The 20,996-nt window shown below is 40.5% G+C and overlaps 1 protein-coding gene across 2 annotated transcripts in view; it reads left to right on the plus strand.

Annotated features, from left to right (window-relative positions):
* Positions 1-20,996, plus strand: part of LOC124804747 (putative helicase MOV-10) — a 317,343-nt gene that overhangs the window by 209,826 nt on the left and 86,521 nt on the right. For both annotated transcript variants that reach the window (XM_047265048.1, XM_047265049.1), the window contains exon 14: positions 16,001-16,215. In XM_047265048.1, coding sequence (XP_047121004.1) covers positions 16,001-16,215 — 215 coding nt within the window. The remainder of the gene's footprint in view (positions 1-16,000; positions 16,216-20,996) is intronic.

Below are 20,996 nucleotides of genomic sequence, written 5' to 3' on the forward strand. Positions count from 1 at the left end.
TCAAGAGCTCAGCCGACACCACGCATTGCAACTGACTAAACCAAGGGCTTAACAGTTTATAAAGAATACATAATTTTAAGTTTTGATCGCACATCACATCAGGTTATAAAATTATGAGACACAGTTGTTGACTGGTAGTTAGCTTCAAAATGAAAATGTCTGTACTATCAATAAAAACATACAAAGAACATTCACAATCCTAGCTTGTGGAACTAATAGTTCCTTGCTTGGGGCAGTGAGAGGGATATATTGAGGAAGTTCAAAAAAAGAAGTGCATTGATCTCAGCATGAGAGGGTCTCGCCTGTTGGGAGTGTGAGGAGAGAGAAATCTTGTTAAGCAATTACAAACATGCAAAGTATGACCTATGTGTCAGAATTAGAAATTATTATACAACCACTAAAGAAAGTACTATGTTTAAAACCTCTGGCCATCATGATGGATAAAGTACATAATGATATGCTGAAGAGAAGCTTAATTTGAGCATGTTTTGCTCTGAAAAGTATCTCTAACTGTCTTGATTTGTAGACAGAGTGTTAGCTAATATTGTGTACTCTTACTCCATTTTGTGCTGTGAATTTGTGATCTAGGGTTATACAGTTAAGAGTCAGTAAAGTATCTATTCTGGAATGGCAAGCAATAACAAATATAACATAAATTAGATGATACAAACCTTGCTGATGTCTCCTTGGAGACCTTAAACTTTTCAGTCCACACTTCCTGATATATTTATGCACCTTCTCATATGTTTACTCATTAATGTATTTTTTCCTACTAATAAAAGTTGAGTTTCAAAGGTTTGTGTTTGAAAAGCCACAATACAGGACCTAGAAATAGTTCAATGTAGCTCAAAGCTCATACGGAGAGATTAAACTGAAATATAAAAACTGATCATTTCTACCTAATCTTCTTTTGTTCCTTACATTATAAGAAGTTGTTTCTAGAAGGTGGTTAAATGTAAATATTTTTCTCAAAATGACTGTGCTGACCACCAGAGAAATACACTAGAATTGACTTGAGTCAACAGTGGTTTGCACTGTACTCACCAAGATCACTGTACGGCAAAGCCACATGGAGTTTGATGGGTGCTGAATTTATTTGTTCTTGTGTCATCAACTGAACACCAGGGATGGTGTACTGTTTCTTGCTCACCAAGGAATGGAATGCACTATTGTCATCCTACCGTGTTTCTACTCCCAAAGTGCTCCACCAGCCAGACTGGGGGATATCAGGTAATTTGTCTCAATCAATATAATGTTCAACAATGTTCATGAGTGAATTACACACTGCTTCCTCTCGCCTTAAGAGAGTCGGTCCAGCAGTGTCGAACATGATCATGTTGGTAGCCCAGGTGCTATGGTGAGAGGAGGTATAATGTTGCATGAGTACAACTTTTCAGGGGTGTAATTTGGCCCTGACTTCATTTTTATATTTGACAATGCACAGCCGTATTGAACTGCACAGGTTGAGGAGCTCTTGGCTGGAATGAGAGGATATTCAGCGAATGGACAGGCCTACCTGTTCCATTTTACTTAAATACCATTCAGCATGTGTGGAATGCATTGGGAGAGGTATTTCATCACACCCACATGCACAAATGATCTTCCAGCAGTTGTCAAACACGCTACAACAAGAACTACTTACGGACCTAGTGGCAGGCGTGGGAGCACATTGCAGTGCATGTATTACCATCCATGGTGTCTACACACCTTAGAACCATCTGCCTTTTGTAAATTTCAGTGGACCAGTGTGAATTATGGTGTCTTCAGTGTAATTGCTGTCTTTGAATAAAAGTGCCATTTCTGTTCATGCCATAGTATATTTCTTCCAGTTACCTTCTGTACTGTACTGTAGCAGTTCTTTGAGTGAATGGTCCAAATTTCAATGAGCTATGTTACTTGGCAGTGACACATTATGTATAAGTTACATTCGCCCATATGTTCTGCATGCCAGTGTACGTATGCAAGCACTTACCAACAGTTACTGTGCTGTCATCAAGGTCAGCGTACTTGACCCATGTTGCCCACATGTTCTGCTGTCAGTGCAGAAATACACTTTGGATGCACTGCCGTTTAGCATACAACATCCAAAATATTTGCTTGAGGACTGTTTGCCCTTAAAATTACTTTGATAGGACTTGTTTATTTTAACTTTTTTACTACTAGTGGATTGACAGTTCTTCCTGAACATTATGCCAGAAACCAGAGCAATCAACAATGACACCATAGTGATATCCTGCTGTCTGACACAGTCTTGAGTGATGTAATTGTAGCCAAAAATCATACCAGAGTGAGCTTGGTGTCATTAAGTTCAATCCATCTTGTTAAAATATACCATACTTCTTGCTGTTTGTATTTTCACGCAGGCCTAAGATAGACACAGCCTGAAACTGCTGCACTACTTGAACACTTTTTCAGTTACAGATTATAAGCTCTGGGCTGCAATGCTGAATAAAGCCATTTGACTTTCAAGATGTTTTGCAGTTGCTAGACACTGATATCTCCCCATTAATTGTTGCTTTGACCTAGGAGATTAGATGCATTCTCTACTTCCTTCATCAATCATGTCTGTTCCCGGCTTTTGTGGTCCATTCTCCTTTTTTCAAGCCCATCACTTCCATATCCCTGTTGATATCATTCATTCTTGCCCATGGCCCTTCCTTGGCCTCTTCTGCACTCTAGGGATCCTGAGAATGCTATTCACTGTAGTCTTTCCTCTTCCATGTAAATTAGGTGTTTTGTCCACATCAATCTTCTTTTCTTTGAACTTCGTACAATATCAGCTTGTGAGTGTAGATCTGCCAATTCTGGTATCTATACATCCTCCATTCCTGTGACAGGATGTCCCTCTTGAGGCCAAACGTTTTCCTTACTATCTGTCTCTCAAAGGCCAGCAGTTTTTGTTCATCTAATTTTTTTTTCATCAGCTTTCCTTAATACAAATTTTTCAGTCATACAGAGCTACTGGGAGAATTACACTCTGATCAGTCTGATTTCAAAACTGATCTACTACACAGCATGTCCCATAAGCCACAGTATGCTCCATTTGCCATATGTTCTTGCCTCTTCCACTCTATACTGCTTGCTAAAAGTGCTTCCCAAATATTTAAGAATGTCTTTTCATTTAAAATACTTCTTCATCTCTCAGTGGGGTACCATCATTGAGTGCCTAGCTCATGACCATTTGCACAGTTTTCTCCTCATTAATTTTATGCCTGCTTTCCTTGAACTATTTCTTTGAGAAGTTGTCATAAACTGCAAGTCCCCTTCGCTACCATTTATTAAAACAGCAGCTTCTGCATATGCAAACCAATTTATTGTGTTTTTACCCAGTTTATTACAGCTTTGTTTAGTTTTTGTTGTTCTCTATCTTTTCAAAAATTGAATTAAAAGGTATTGGAGATAAAGATTCTCCTATTCTAAGACCAGTTCTGACTTCAAAATGTCCTGACATTCCTGTAGCGATCTTTACTCTGCAGTAGATTTCTTCTAAACACATCTGTATTGGATGTATTAACTTTTGTGGAAACTGAAACTCCTTCAATTCATAGTGCCCCTGTGTAGGCTGTTATAAGCTTTTTTGAAGTCAACAAAAAACTACCTGAATACCAAAGTTATGTTCTCAACCTTTCTTGGTTACCTGTTTGAGCATAAAATGCTGGTCTGTAGTTGATCTGTCCCTTTTGAAAGAATATTGATAGCCCCCAATAATACCTGCTGCAGTTGGGGTCATTCTCTTCAGTAAACACTGAGATAGAATTTTGTAGCTTACATTAAGGAGTGCAATCCCTCTATAATTATCACATATCAGGGGTCATTCTTTCATAGCATAGAGCAGATTACAGCCATTTTCCTGTTGTCGTGCAATCTCTCATATCCCCAAATATTCTTTAGCAGTTTCAGTGTTGTTTTAAACAGTATGGGTCCTCCATACTTTGTTAGCTCTACTGCAATTTGATCATTGTCAAAAGCCTTAACTGTTTTTTAGGTTACTGAGTATTTGTCATATTTCTTTCTTCATTGAGGGGGGTCTGTATTGCTGTCTACAGTGTCTGGTACCTCACATATAAGAGACTCAATGTGATCATCACAGTTTAGCAATTCTACAAAGTACTGTATCCATTGCTGTTATAATTCAACGGCATTTGTGAGGATCTTCCCCTGTGTGTCTTTAATAAATGTTTCATTTTTTTTTATATTTTGGTGTTAGATATCACAGTCTCCTACCTTTTCCTTGCATTTACTTAATTTTTCTGCTAGTGTTGTCTCATATTTTCTTTTAATCTCCATCTTCTTTAATCTGCTTATATCATAATATGTAGTCTGCTTAGCTATGTAACACATCATCGTAAATTTAATGTTCATCTTACACATTATCAGGAAGTGATCAGTGTCACGATCTCTTCCCCTATAGGTTCATGTATCCTTGATGGTGTTGGCATACTGCTTCTGGATACATACATGGTCTATACGATTTATGGTTTGCCCATCTGGTGCCATCCATGTGCCTTTATGTACGTTTTTCTGTTGATACCATCCACTCATGGTGCAGATATAATTATCAATTGTGAAACTGATCAAATGTGTGGCTTTGCTACTGCTCTCTTGATGCAGACTTGCGTTATTGACCACCAGTTTATAGATGTCTTCTTGACCTAATTTGGTATAAAGTCACTCAATGCTATTTAAATATTATAGTTTGGCAATGAGTTATACACATAGTCCAGTTCAGTGTAAAATTACTCCTTTCTGAATTCAATCTTATCCTCAGAGGGTACAGGTCGATTAACCAAGGATCTTTCAGTTCCGGAAAGCGATTGTAATGTAGGAGATTCTGTCATTAGTGGATTTAAACACTTTCATGCTTTTATTCCTGAGTCATGCACATGAAACCCAGGACCTAATTCATTGTGCTTGCCACAGTCTCCACACAGGTTGTTTCCACTACTTATCTTTTACCCTTTCATGTAATCTCTTGGAGAGCTACGAGTTTCAGTTTGTATTTCTATAACTCCTTGGATGTATTCTGCACAATTCCTGGTGTGTGTAGCCCCTTCAACTTTCCAGGCTGCAAAGGAGAAGTCCACTGCCTTTGCTGTGTTCAATTCCAGAGTTGAGACAGTCCTGATTTCAAGGCTTCTGTAGATCATCCTGACCAATGTATTTTTTCTGTGTGGACAGGGAACCCTCTTCACAACCTCCAGCCTGAAAGACCAGTGGCGTTATGTTTGGATGCCCATCCTAGAGGCATTGTGTTCTCCACAGATTTTGACCCACCTCTGACAGTGCTAGTTTTGGTCCACTAGGAGTATTTTCTTTCCTTGCTGTCTGCTAATATAGTTTATGTAAATGCACGGCAGCAGAAGTGTGGAAACCTAGAATGTCTGAATAGTGATCAAGAAAGCCAAAAGATGCAGTGTTACTAACTGGCAGTGGTAGAAGAGTGAGCTCTCATTGAGATGTAGTGTATGGGCATAAACTTACAGAATCCCAGAGGCTAGTATGGAGGCCTGACTTACGAGCTTACCATGCCCTTTCTTTGATGACGTAATTTTCATGTACTCTTTACTTGACTGCCTTTTAGTTGTTTATCTATATCTGCTGATGACAAGTGTGATAAGACAGTTTACATCCATGTTCCATATGGAAACATGTTTCATAGTATATTTTAAATGTGTTCAGTATTTTTTTGCCTGATCTAAGCTGCATCTCCTAGCTGTCCATTTTTACAATGTGAATGTTTGTTCAACTTTCTATGCAACATCTTTGTCTTAATGGATGTATTGCTTCACAAGAGCATTCTAGAAACTGCCACATGGTTCCCTATCATCTCATACAGCCTTGTTTTGTGCCTCATGCTATGAAATATTGCTTTCATTTCTTAAGTCCTTATAAAGAATAACCAGCATGATCACACTACTTGCTCTGGCACTGTAAATGAATTTAACAGTGGCTAAATTTTTGTATATGGAAGAAGTTCTTGGTGTGTTTTACCATTCAGTGGTTAACATTGGAGATTAAATTGAAGCATAGTGAGATTGTCACAGATACAAATAACTGCTTACAGTGGATCACTGTGGGGATGTGAATACACTTACATAGCCACCTTGTAAGTTCCAGGTGGCTTCATCCTGTTACCCTTCTCTTATGTTGTTCCATAAAGTTTCAGGAGAACTGCTGGATGTCTGCAACTTCCTGCCACAATATTTTGGCCATCTTCAATTGAATATTGATGGACATACTCTGATCTCAGATAGTTACAAACTCACTGGCACATGAGTGGTGTATTCAGTTGGCATTGTGCATGCATTGCTTGAGCACATGTGCTTCTGCTGCAAGTCTGCTCTACACCAGGCGCCCTCTGCCTCAAAAGTTTGCTGCATCAACATCAATCCGATTGTTTTCACACGATAAAATCACATATTGATACCAGTTATGCAGAGCATGAAGTTTTTGTATGACAGGACTCTATGCAGAATTTAACTGGAAGCTATGTCTCAATTGGTAAGGGACTCAGGCAATCGTATTTCCATTGATTCATTGATGTTGGAGCTCCAAAAGTTTTACATATGGGCCATACTTTTTCTTTCATTGTATTCCGTCAAATGAGCAGTGGAAATGCAATGTGTGGTGATAGTGGACTTATTGGCTTGAAGGAGATTAGTGTGATGATGTTTTGCATCGCAATCCTGCACAGTGTGCTTGTTTTGCCCTATATAAGATTTCCTTCATTCACATGGAATCTGATGTGAAGCCATGGTGCAACTGTTATTAAAGCAATATTGAGGATATTCAGCCCAGTTGTTGATTGTGTGATTATTTCCACAACATGTTCCGGGCAACATTATCCCATTTTCAAATGTTTATGGCTTGAGTTGAAAATGGATGTGTGCAGCTTGTTTTTAAGTTGTGGCGAAATGGCATAAAAAATTTTAAGGTAGCTTATAACTCTAGATGTCTGTAATCCTTGTATGTCTGTCAGTACAAGGAGAAGAGTTTTATGTGGATTCCATGTTTTTAGCACTTGGAAATGGGATAGTGTTGTCCTGGAAAATGTGGTGGCAATAATCACACGATTGATGATTTGGCTGAATATCCTCAATATCACATGGAATCCTTTAAACACTTGCCTTACATAACTCTTATGTCATCTTTGATGGAGCCCAAAAATACGGAGTTTTTCTAAGGAGGACGAAAGATTACTTAACTTTATATCTTCTTACTATTCCCATTATTTTCACTGAAACATTCCCAATATACAGTAGATACACAGCTGTTTTGAAGGCTTCGTCCTCTTCATTGCTTTGTACATACCGGGTGATCAAAAAGTCAGTATAAATTTGAAAACTGAATAAATCACAGAATAATGTAGATAGAGAGGTACAAATTGACACACATGCTAGGAATGACATGGGGTTTCATTAGAACCAAAAAAATACAAAAGTTAAAAAATTGTCCGACATATGGCACTTCATCTGATCAGAATAGCAATAATTACCATAACAAAGTAAGGCAAAGCAAAGATGATGTTCTTTACAGGACATGCTCAATATGTCCACCATTGTTCCTCAACAATAGCTGTAGTCGAGGAATAATGTTGTGAACAGCACTGTAAAGCATGTGCAGAGTTATGGTGAGGCATTGGTGTTAGATGTTGTCTTTCAGCATCCCTAGAGATGTCGATCAATCACGATACACTTGCGACTTCAGGTAACCCCAAAGCCAATAATCGCACGGACTGAGGTCTGGGGACCTGGGAGGCCAAGCATGATGAAAGTGGCGGCTGAGCACACGATCATCACCAAACGACGCGCGCAAGAGATCTTTCATGCGTCTAGCAATATGGGGTGGAGTGCCATCCTGCATAAACATCATACATTCCAGCAGGTGTTTATCAGCCAGGCTGGGGATGATGCGATTCTATAACACATCGGCGTACCTCTCACCCGTCACGGTAACAGTTACAAAACTAGAATCACGCATTTCCTCGAAGAAAAGACGCCCGATAACGGTAGATGTGGTAAATCCAACACATATCGTGACTTTCTCGTTGTGCAATGGAGTTTCCATGACAGTTCTAGGATTTTCGGTAGCCCAAATTCTGCAGTTATGGTTGTTGACAGACCCTCGAAGCGTGGAATGAGCTTCATCAGTCCACAACATGTTACTCAACCAATTGTCATTTTCCGCCATCTTTTGAAACGCCCACACCGCAAATGCCCTCCGCTTCACTAAATCGCCAGGTAACAGTTCATGATGCCGATGGTTTATGTACGCAGAGCATCGGAGGGTATGCCTAAGTGGCAACCAAACAGTAGTGTATGGAATGCCGGTGCGACATGCGACTGCACGAGCACTGACTTTCCCGTGCATAGATGAATCTGCTACAGTCTCCATTTCTTCCTGAACTGTCTGAGCAGCATTATGCCTTGTGCTCGGTCGTCCACTATGGGGTCTATCGTCTAAACAACCTGTGGCTTCGAACTTCGAAATCATTCTCGCCACAGCTGCATTTGTCAACGTAACTTTACCCGTTCGAATCCCCTTCCTATGGCGATAGGATCGTAACGCTGAACTAGCACATTCCCCATTCTGATAATACAGCTTCACTAAAAGCGCCTTTTCTGGTAACGTCAACATGCTGCGACTGCTGGTGCATCTGATTCTCTCTCTCATTACAGCTCCTTTTATACACGATTGTCATGCGCAGTCACTGACGTTTTGCTGTCCAGCGCCATCTATTGGACATTTTGTGAACTTTTTTCCATGTCATTCCAAGCATGTGTGTCAGTTTTTACCTCTCTGTCTACATTATTCCACGGTTTATTAAGTTTTCAAATTTATACTGACTTTTTGATCACCCGGTATTTAGTATTCTCTTTACCAGCTGAGAGGAATATCTGTTCTTGAGGAACAAAGTTTTCAGGTGTTCCATTTCCATTTGCAGACTATCGGCATCTGAGATGGTATGAACTCAGTGGATTAAGGTCTTCAGAGTGCCCATCATTTGTGTGCTGGATGGTGGGAACTAGTAGCTTGTAAATACATGTTTTTATGAAAGGGTTTTCAAAACACCAAATGTTGAAGTGTGCCATTGCTCCTATGTCCTGCCAAGACATCCAAAAATGGCAAGCAACCATCTTTATCCATGTCCATAGTAAATTTTTACATTTTCATTTATGGAGTTCAGATGTTGAAAAAACTCTCAGAGAGTGTACAAACAGTGAGGCCAAACTACAAAAGTATTGTCAACATATCACCAAAATACTGGTCTGCAGCTCGTGGTCTAGTGCCTAGCTGCACTGCCACTATATCTTGGGGTCCCAGGTTCGATTCCCGGCCGCAGTTTGAAGGCGATTGATATTGACTTGGCTCGCCAGTTTAATAAGCAGCAACTGATTGGAGGTCCAAATATTTTTCATGGACTCCATTTGAACTTCACCTGTGGTGATGTGCAAGCAGTGTTTGGAGGTAGTACCTGGTTGATACTTGCTGTTGTATGGGGCAATCATGCAGATTATGGTGGCATTGAAGCATTTCCAGATGCTAACATTGTGGCTGGGAAGACATGGAGTATAGCTGAGACTACAGGGCTCTTGGCTAAACAGCCTTACGGTACTCTTGTTCCAAGCATGCCATTTGTTTTGAGTACAAGAAGGAAAAAGAAATTAAATGCCGATGACTACCTGTTTATATATGGGCAAAAGTCGGTAATGGCAATTGTAAAATAAAGATCAGCAGTGATTGTATGCTGTATTATAGACAATAAAGTTTGTTCTGTCCTTTCCTTACCTCTATTCCTTATCTCCTTACCTTTGTCATTAAAAAATTTTTTTGGTGGCCGTGCCGCTCTTGGTTGCGCGCTAGGCGGGTGACCTTAAAGCGGACTTAGCCGCTGGCAATTGATTGGAGGTCCAAATGTTTTTCGTGGACTCCATTTGAACTTCACCTGTGATGTGCAAGCAGTGTTTGGAGGTAGTACCTGGTTGACGCTTGCTGTTGTTTGGGGCAATCATGCAGATTATGGTGGCCTTGAAGCATTTCCAGATGCTAACATTTTGGCTTGGAAGACATGGAGTATAGCTGAGACTACAGGGCTCTTGGCTAAACAGCCTTATGGTACTCTTGTTTCAAGCATGCCATTTGTTTTGAGTACGAGAAGGAAAAAGAAATTAAATGCCGATGAGTACCTGTTTATATGGGCAAAAGTCGGTAATGGCAATTGTAAAATAAAGATCAACGGTGATTGTATGCTGTACTGTAGACAATAAAGTTTGTTCTGTCCTTTCCTTATCTGTATTCCTTATCTCCTTCCTATTAAGATCTTGGAGACAGATGAATAAACCACGATTAATTGCTTGAGTTATCTTTAGAAAACCATTCAAGTTCCACAGTATATCAAACTACAAATTCAACAATGGCTACACAACGAAAAACCTGACAAGTGCAGCTTGTATCAACTAACAACTTGATCAGCTGCCAAAATATGTCTATGTCCGAAAGTAGGAGTTCCGAATAATTTACGCATGCAAACTAGTGGTTGTTTCACCGCTCATCAGATGAAATTTTCTCTGAACACAGACTAACTCAGTCTGACTGCCTCCAATGGTGTTCGAACCGAAACGCCTCTCCAAATTGCGACTGTGCACCCAGGAAACCTCAGTCAAGTACCACTGAAGTCAGTTAAACTACTGTACATGAAAATTGCTGACATTCTTAATTTTAACCTTTTATACACACAATATACATCACATCATATGGAAATTTTGCGAGAAATATTTTGTTGTTATCAGTTTTATCTACTGTAGTTGTTGTTGTTTTTTTTTTGGGGAAGGAGACCAGACAGCGAGGTCATCGGTCTCATCGGATTAGGGAAGGACGGCGAAGGAAGTCGGCCGTGCCCTTTGAAAGGAACCATCCCGGCATTCGCCTGGAGCGATTTAGGGAAATCACGGAAAACCTAAATCAGGATGGCCGGACGCGGGATTGAACCGTTGCCCTCCCGAATGCGAGTTCAGTGTCTAGCCACTGCGCCGCCTCGCTCGGTCCTACCGTAGTTTATTTATAAACAATAATTTCTGTGCTTTTCCTCCATTTTCAGGTTTGTAAGTGTAAATATTAACAAAAAATTTAAATTATACATTAAATACTTTCCTATATATCTAATGTTTGGAATAGTGCTGCCGCTTTTAATGTTTCTCTGTTTATTTGGTTAGAAAAGCTGTTTTTAATTGTGCAAAATCCACTTTTCAGCCTCTCATTTAAATATGTGAATAATTTCAGTAAATCTACTATCACAGTTCCACGAGATGTATCTGTAGATACCTCATATGTTGCAATTGCGTAATTCATTGCCAAAATTTTCACTGTTATAGTTCTGGGCTTATTTATAACATTTGACTTACAATAACTTACAAACTAATGCAGACATCAAAGGCGGGTCTTCACACACATAATCGTCCATCTTCTCTGCTTCAAATGAGCCTACTGGCTCTTCAGTGACACATACAGCTCAATCTTTATTAATTTTTGGATAAGCTTTAATTTTGCACTGGATGTGAAAAGTGGCCATGAGGAATGAGCCACCATTGTGCTGCCCAACGGATGGGTTTTCCCGGTCACGCGGTCATCTTAGTGGCCATTGGAAGTCCCAAGACATTGCCATCTGTGTAGCATAATGTGAAACTGGTCCTCCGCGTGTTCCTGTCAAGCAGATTTCTGCTTTCAACATGAATATGACCTAATCTTAGCCACAACTTGTGTGTTCACAGTTGTGTGTTTGTGATTGAATAAAGTTTTTCTTCCCTTTACAATAGCCTGTCTTGTTACAAGATGGTTAGAAGATGCTGTGCCAAAATATTGTGGCTAGAAGCTGCAGACATCCGGCAGTTGTCCTAAAAAAATTTGGAACTATTTGTATGCCAGGAAAGTGTAAATTTCTCCTTTCTTATGTATATTCTAGCAAATTTTTTGATCATGTTTCTGTTTCAATTAAGTGCTTCCAAAAATTTCAAAGCCATTTTCATTACCAATCTTCTTACACTTTTGCTGTGCCTTTTTTAGATTAAATATCCTATCAATAGTGAGAGCATTGTAAATTGATCAGTAACCCAGTTGGTCAGGGATTAGGGGGGAACCGAGTGTAACATTATCAATAAATGGAAATGTCGTGTGGCTAGGGCCTCCCGTCGGGTAGACCGTTCGCCTGGTGCAGGTCTTTCGATTTGACGCCACTTCGGCGACCTGCGCGTCGATGGGACATTATCAATGAAAGTGCCATTTTGTGCTATTCCCCTGTAAGGTTTTAAGTTAACTATAAAAATGAATTAGATTCCTTGCCATGAAGTAGTGTGACTAGTTGGGTGATGTGGTAATTCTATGTTACCATTTGTATCATACTGTCACCTCGGTGGCCGCTACTGTCATGCTTCAACGTGCTTGTGCCAGTGCCTGACAGTGCAGTTCCGTCCCCAAGACAGTGGGACAATCAAACATTGGAGGCAGTTCTGCAACAGGGTTGTTGCACACATGCACCTTGAGAAACAAACAATGTACCTGAAATAATCCCAAAGCGGATTGCACCCAGCCTCATTCTGTTATGGTGTATTCTCATGTTCACTTGACTGTGCTCTCGAGACTCTGTATAATTGGTTTCAGCCTGCCATTGTACTCAAGACTGTATGTTGAACTTTTAAAATGTCTTCTCATTACAATGATTTTCATTCTGTATGCATGCTTATTTGTGTGTGTATTTACTAAAGGTGAGAGCACCTGAAAATCATGTAACACATCCGGTTATCTACTTTTTTGTTTGAGCTGTCAGCAATAAAATGTTTTGGGTTTTGAGATTACTATGTTTTCATCAGTTTGCCTAACACTGTGGTGGTAATCATTATGAAAGAAAAATGAGTGACTGTACCACGAAGCATTTTCCCAGTATCCTACCAATGAACCAAAGCCTGCCACCTGACTGATCCTATATTATCATTCCATTATATATTCCCACAAATTTTTACACACATGGTTTTCACTGATTACAGTTGTGACTTATTGATATTGTAGTTGTAAAGTACTACATTTCTGTGTTTTGTGATGACACATTTTTACATTTCTGAACATTTAAAGCAATTTATCAATATTTGCACCACTCTAATACCTTATCAAGCTCTGACTTAATATGTGTGAAGCTTTAGTTCAAGTAGAACTTCTCTGTAGATAACTACATCATCTGCAAAAATCTGAGGTTGCTATAAATATTGCCTCTCAGCTCATTAAGATAAGACAGTAATAGCAAGATTCCAAACAGACGTCCGTGTGGCACACCTGAAGTTACTTCCAAATCAGTTGATGACTCTCCATCCAAGATAACATGGCCTGTTCTCCCTACCAACAACTCGTCAACGCAGTCACAGAGTTTGTTTGAGATCGTGTGTGACACACGTTCATTAGTAAGTAATGGTTGACACTGAGTCAATTGCCTTTTGGAAGTCATGGAATGCTGAATTGATCTGATTGCCATGATCCAAAGTTTTAATGATGTCCCCTGAGAAAAGTGAGAGTTGGCTTTTTCACAACTGCTGTTTTCAGAATCCATGGTTATTGGAATGGAGGGATCATTCTGTTTTAGATACTTCATTACATTTGAGCTTAGAGTATCTTAAGAGTCTACAACAGGTGGGTGTCACTGCTATTGGATAGTAGTGTTTTGGATCACTTCTGCTCCTCTTCTTGTAGTTGGATGTGACTTGTGCTTCCTCCCAACTACTGGGCATGATTTGTTTGTTCAAGTGGTCTATAGTATGTTATGGTTAAAATTGTAGTATGTTATGGTTCAAAGAGGAGCTCACTCGACTCCAAGTTATGTGTAGAGTCCATCATGGCCTGGGACCTTGTTCAGTTTTACCTAATTCAGCAGTTTCTCAATGACACTGACACTAATATCGATATTGCTCACCTTTACTATGGCTTGAGTAATAAACTGTGACAATATCCTTGGATCCTCCTTTGTAAAGGTACATTCGAAAATGTAATTCTGAATTTATGCTTTTGCTTTGGTGCCCTCCACTTAGTCCATGTGACATCCATGAATCGTCCAGACACTGACTTTACTGCAACTGACAGCCTTCACATATGACAACCTTTGGATTTTGTGAAAGATCCTCCAGTAATATTTTGCTATGGTAGTTGCTGAAGATTTCATGTATTTCCCTTTTGAGAACCAGATCTTTCAATATGATTTTGTGTGGTACTAGTTGATGATTTCATGTATTTCCCTTTTGACAGCCAAATCTTTCAATATGATTTTGCTATGGTAGCTGTCAAATGTTTGTGCATTTCTCTTTTGACAGTCAAACATATTTCATTTTGCTATCTATAGCCCTATGCATTGTTTTACACTTGTTGCTTGATAGGTTTTACAGGGACTTTGTACTACCAAGAAGGGTCCATCTCATCATGAAGTGTTCTATCTATCCAGTGCTTGTAGTTTTAGGTTTCTTTGTAATTTAATAATCATTGTTGCCACAGCCATCTACACAGATACCACCCCTTTGTGGGCATCCTCAAAGAGGTCAAGTGAATTTGTTGCCATTATATCTAAAACATTTCTGTAATGAGTGAGCTCTGAAATATCTATTCTAAGTAATTTCCAGAGAAAGTATTTAGTACTATTCCACAGAATATCTTGTCACATCCACCATGTAAAAAACAGTAAATTCTCACATGACTGTTGGATTATTAAAGTCTTCTCCATAAATAACACTATATTTGTTGAATGCTGTAAAAGGTTGCTGAACATTTGTACAAGGGATCTGAAGTTTTTCCTATAGTTTTTGGTTACTTGGGGTAAATCTAATTGTTGAAAGAAGGACCAAATTATAAGTTTATGCTCACCCTAACACTACGTCTTACCCAAACAATCCCATAAGCAGTTATATGTCTACCTTGATGGATATGAGTTTCTTGTCTACTTCGATAAATACACCAGCTCCATTTTCTATTAGCCTACCCTTTTGGTACTCATGGTCTCACAACTGTCAATCATTGTGTTTTTGTCAGTTTCCTGTTCCTAGTATTGTGTGAACTCCACTATCTTTTAGGACTGCTTCAAACTCTGGCACTTTATTGTGAACACTATGGAAGTTGATCACCAGGATTTTAACAGCCTAGCCTCTGTGTGTGTGTTTGTGTTTGTGGGCGTGTGTGGTTGGGTGGGTGTGTGCATGTGTGTATGGTGGTGGTGGCAGGCAGAGGGATTTCTTTGGATTTTACAGTAAGTCTCCTCCAGCTATCATTATCTGGACTGAATGGAAAGACAGCTGATATATGTATAAAAACACCTTGTTTGCGCTCCACGCACACAGTCAGCATTGATAAGTGTAAATGTCAGGATGGAGCATATTTAAATATGAATTACATTAAATAGCCTACAAGTTGATTTAATCTGTGCCATTATGGTGTACTGCAGTGATAACTCAGGGAACATACAACTACATAAAATTTGACCAAAAAGAATCAGTTCTTGAAAATATAATGTAATTGTGTTTGTTTGTGTGTCTATCGACCTGCCAGTGCTTTTGTTTGGTAAGTCTCATCATCTTTGTTTTTAGATATATTTTTCCCACGTGGAATGTTTCCCTCTATTATATTCATATAATGTAATTGGATGGATAAAAATCTGGTCACCAAACTGTGGCAGGAGAACACACATGTATTAAAGTTTGCAAACATTAATACCTTTATGTGAATGTTCTTCTGTGGCTGCTTGGTGAATAGATTTTTTTCTATCCAATTACATCAAATAATATTTAAGATATTGTACTCAATTTTGTATGTAAAATATGGGGAATAGAAAACTTCCCTTTGAAATGGATAACTAATAAAAGGTAGTCCATACTGTGTTTGGTATATTTTAAAATTTACACAGTTTATTGTTATTGTAGTGTCGCATGTTACAATTTCTAGAATTTAATAGCTTTGATATGTCTCTAATCTAATGCTTCAGGTTGGTTAGTGCTGGAGTACCAGAAGGACACTTCACTCATGTCTTCATTGATGAAAGTGGTCAAGCTCCAGAGCCTGAACTGCTTGTTCCTGTCTGTGGGCTGCTAACCAGCAAGTCTCACCCTGGGCAACTATTGGGACGTTTCATTTTGGCTGGTGATCCAAAGCAGTTGGGACCTATTTTGAGGTCTATTCCTGCTAGTCACTTGGGCCTTGGTATGTTATGAATATCTGCTCAAGAACAATGTTTTACACACCACAGTTAACTCCCTTGTGGTATTTGAGGTTAATCATAAATGTGCATTGAGTATTAACTTTGAAATCACAACCACTGTACTACAAGTAAAAATTATTTCCATACTAGCTGAGTACCAAGCATTGTCCAAGTATATATTTATTTCAGTCTTCTATCAGTTTATCTCCTCTGTCACTCTCCTTTTGTCCATCTCCTCTTCCTCCCTCTCTCACTGTCTATATGCTCCCCCACCTCTCTCGATTCATTTGCTCCTTCTCCCTCTGTGCATCGCTTTGTCTCCCTAACTGTGTCCATTATCTCCTTCTCCCTGTCTGTCGGTCTCCTCCTACTGCCTTCTTCCCTACTCTCTCCACATTATCTCCTGCTCCCCAATGGTAGGTTTACGGTTCTTATTGGCATAGTATTTCTTTTAAATACTAAGTAGTATGTGTACCAACTTCGGTTGATATCAGTTCATGGGGTTTAGGAGGAGCTTTTTGCATGTGGCTTTGCCGTACACCCACGTCACATATATTTAACATATTTCACTTATATCTGAATACATGGTTCATCTGTATCTCTATCAAATTTCGCCCTGGAGTTTCATTTTCACGCAGCTCAATGTCATATCTCGTGATCTATGTCATACAATGATGTAACATTGTAGGTGTATTCAGCGGCATATGTGTGTACTGTCTGCAAATTTTGTTGTGAATAGGATTAGTAGCAAAAAGTAATAAAATTAAACGTCGTGCATGGTGCAGCAGTTTTTCACACATCTCTGTGTTTTTGACATCATATCACCTGAACTATGTGTCATAAATGATATAATTTTGTAGGTACATTCTGTGGTATCTGTCAATACTATCTGCAAAATGTATTGTGGATACAGTTTCTAATAAAGAAGTAATAAATTAAAACATCATGTGGCAGTTTTATTGCGCCAACAGCAAAAATGTAGTAAGCGATTAACTTATTTTGTTTCATCATTTTCTAGAGGTTGTCAGTGAGAAAAAGTTTTTTAAAGGTTTGAAATTGGAAGGCTCTAAGTGCTCTCATTCTCAAATACTGGATGAATAAAGTCTGCTTATTTGCACGTCATGGGTTACACTGCTTTTTCACCCTCACTCCATCTCCTTGATAGGTAGATGGTTCTTACCCCCACAGTGATTCTTGCCAGCGTGTAAGTGACAAGTGTACCAATTTTGGTTGGAATTGGTCCAGTGGTTTAGGAGGAGATGCAGTACATACATACATAAAGATATACATACATCAAACAGTGGGAAATACATATTTTAATTTTGATAATATTATGAAAAGGTTAAATTGCTACCCACCATATAGTGGACAGACAGGCACAACAAAAGGCTGCTAAACAAGTAAGTTTTTGGCCAAAAGGACTTTTTTTGAGTGAGATAAAATACACGCACACATTCACACAAAAACAACTCACACACACGACAACCACTGCCTCTGGCTGCCCAGGCCAGACTGCAAGCAACTGCATGCAATCTCTGTGGTGGGGGCAAGGATGTGGTTGGGGTGAGGAAGGGGAGGGGTGGCAGGGTATGGGTAGGGTATGGTAGAGTGCTGCTTCTGAGAACATACAGGGAGAAGGCAGGGAGAGCGTAAGGCAGCTAGGTGCAGTTGGGAAGTTAGACAGAGGGCAGGGGATAGACGGGAGGGGAGGGGGGGGCAGAAAAGAGAGAAGTAAAATGACTGTGAGTGCATTAATGGAATAGAAGGCTGTTTAGTGCTAGAGTGGGAAAAATGAAGGGGATATATAGGTGAAGAACAGTGACTAATGAAGGTTGTGGCCAGGAGGGTTACAGGAACATATATTGCAGGGAGAGTTCCCACCTGTTCTGTTCAGAAAACCTGGTGTTGGTAGCAAGGAACCTAACAGACCTGAAACACAGTTGTGAATGTTTACTCCAAAAGTTTTAGTCCCACAAATCTATCAGTCCTTTCCAAAGGCCGTACCTTTTGCCCACTCCCAAGTTCAGACATTTTGGGCGTATTAAAGACCTTCTCTCCTTCTGCTTCTCATTGCAGTGGAAACGCTTTTTGACCACCAACCCTACTACTCAGACTCAACTAAAGACCAATGCAGAACCCTGCTTGATGCAGTTCGCACCTCATCTGAGCATGATACATCCCTACTATCCACAAATCACTCCCTGTTAACGTTCCAGAATTTCTTAACCTCAAACCTTTCCTCATCATCATTCCCCAATTCTCTCAACATGCAAGCTAACCTTTTACATCTGAAGAAAGAACTACAGTCCTGTTAATCCTACCTGCTGACAAAGGCTTCAACAATTTAATTTTGAGCCGCAAGGTTTACCTGGTGGAAAGACTCCACCAGCTGTCAGATTTGTCCACCTAAAAACACTGTCACAGTGACCCCACTCCAGAAATCCAGTGAGGTCTCTAGACTCTCTTCAAAACCTTTGACCCATCCCAAAACCTCTCCCTCTAAGCTATCACTTTTCTCACATCTACCACTTCTCACACTCTTACCTTCTACATGCTTTCTGAAGTCCATAAACCCAACCACCCAGGACATCCCACTGAGAGAATCTCTGCTCTCATAGACCAGCACCTTCTGCCTATTACCAACAGCCTACCCTCCTATGTAAAAGATACCAACCACTTCCTCCACTAACTCTCCATAGTTCTGGTTCCTCTACTAAATGGTACCCTGCTTGTCACTCTTGATGCCAAATCCCTCTACACAAACATTCCTAAATGCGCGGCCTTGCTGCTATTGAACACTACCTTTCCCAATGCCCAATAGATTCCATACTTACAACCTCCTTGCTGGTCACCATAGCCAACTATATCTTTTCCCACAATTATTTCTCCTTTGAAGGCATCGCCTACGAACACCTCCTGGTTACAACATTGGGCATCTGCATGGCATCATCCTATACCAACCTATTTGTGGGCCATCTAGAGAAATATTTCCTGGATACCAAGAACCCCAAACCCCACAGCTGGTTCAGATTCATTGATTACATCTTCATGATGTCAATCAAGGGTGAGGACACCCTCTCCACACTCCTCCAGGATCTCAACACCTCCTCGCACCCATTCACTTCAGCTGGTCCTAGCCACCTTCCTCACTGTAGACCTCCACCTCAAAGATGGCTACATCAGTACCTCCATTCCAATCAGTCCTACCAACCACCAGCAATACCTCCACTTCGACAGCTGCCACTCATTCCATATCGAGAAGACCTTTCCATACAACCTAGCAACCTGTTCATATAGCCTAGCTACCTGTGACTGTCACATCTGTACATCTGTAGTGACACACTGTCCCTCTCGAAATATACCAAGGGTCTTACTGAGCCCTTCACAGACTGTATTCTGTCTCAGCCACGCAAAGAAATAGTTATCTCATGCCTTAACTCTCCAGTCACCAATCACCTCCCAAACTCCCACTCTCTGGCCACAGAGGAGCATTCCCCTCGTGACTGATTACCACGCAGAACTGGAGCAACTGAATCACATTCTCTACCAGGGTTCTGACTACCTCTCATTGTGCCCTGAAATGAGGAATGTCCTACCCACTGTCCTTCTCCCCCCCCCCCCCCTCTCCCCTCCAACAGTGGTATTCCACCGCCCCCAAAACTACACAGTATCATCATCCATCCCTACTCAACCACTGTTCCCAACCTGTTGTCTCATGGCTCATATCCTTGTAATAGACCTAGATGCAAGACCTGTCTCATACATTGTTCCACCACCACCTACTCCAACCAGGTCACAAGCATCACCTATCCCAGCAAAGGCAGGGCTACCTTTGAAACCAGTCGTGTGATCTACATGCTAAGCTGCAACCACTGTGCTGCATTCTATGTAGGCATGACGACCAACCAGATGTCTATCCACAAGAAGGCCACCGACAAATTGCAGCCAAGGAAACAGCTGGCCCACCCTGTTGCAGAGAACACTGCACAACATAGTGTGCTTATTTTCAGTAACAGCTTCACAGCCTGTACCATCTCTATCCTTCCTACCAACACCAGCTTTTCTGAATATCATAGGTTGGAATTGTCCCTGCAATATACATTCCCGTAACCCTCACCCTTCTTTATTCACTGTCCTTCACACACCTGTCTGCTGCCCTGTTCCCACTCGACCACTACACAGTATTCTGTTCAACCAATGCACCCATAGTCCTTCTACTTTCTCCTTTTCCACTCCACCACCCCTCCCCCCGGCCGTCCATCTGATCTCCCAACTGTACTTAGCTGCCCTACCCCCTCCCCACCTCATATGCTCCCAGAAGCAGCACTTCACCGTCCCCCACCCCTACACTGCTATCCCACCCCCCACCCCACCCTCCTCCTAACCCCCACCACCCAGACTGTTACTCCCATCATGTGCTGTTGCTCGCAGTCTGTCCTTGGCAGCAAGAGGCAGTAGTCATGTGTGTGTGTATGTTGTCTAATTCAGAAGGCCTTGTGGCCAGACACTTACTTGTTTTGAGTTTTGGTAGTCTTCTTGCTGTGCCTATCTGTGACTCAACTGTCTGTCTACATTCATCTTCATACCAGTCTTCATTCCTAAGTCTCCTTGCTTTCCCCAGTATTTCATGTGCTGTTGTCCTACTGGCATCTTTAACAGACTTGCATTCTTTGTCTGTATCATCTCCAACATCTTTTGTTTGTAACTCCTGTCTCAGTCTGATTCTTCTGTTGGTGCATATACGTTCACAAAGGTCACATTGTGAAATTTGCCTTTCATACAC

This window comes from Schistocerca piceifrons, chromosome 7 (genome assembly GCF_021461385.2).
Source record: "Schistocerca piceifrons isolate TAMUIC-IGC-003096 chromosome 7, iqSchPice1.1, whole genome shotgun sequence".
NCBI classification, from domain to species: domain Eukaryota; kingdom Metazoa; phylum Arthropoda; class Insecta; order Orthoptera; family Acrididae; genus Schistocerca; species Schistocerca piceifrons.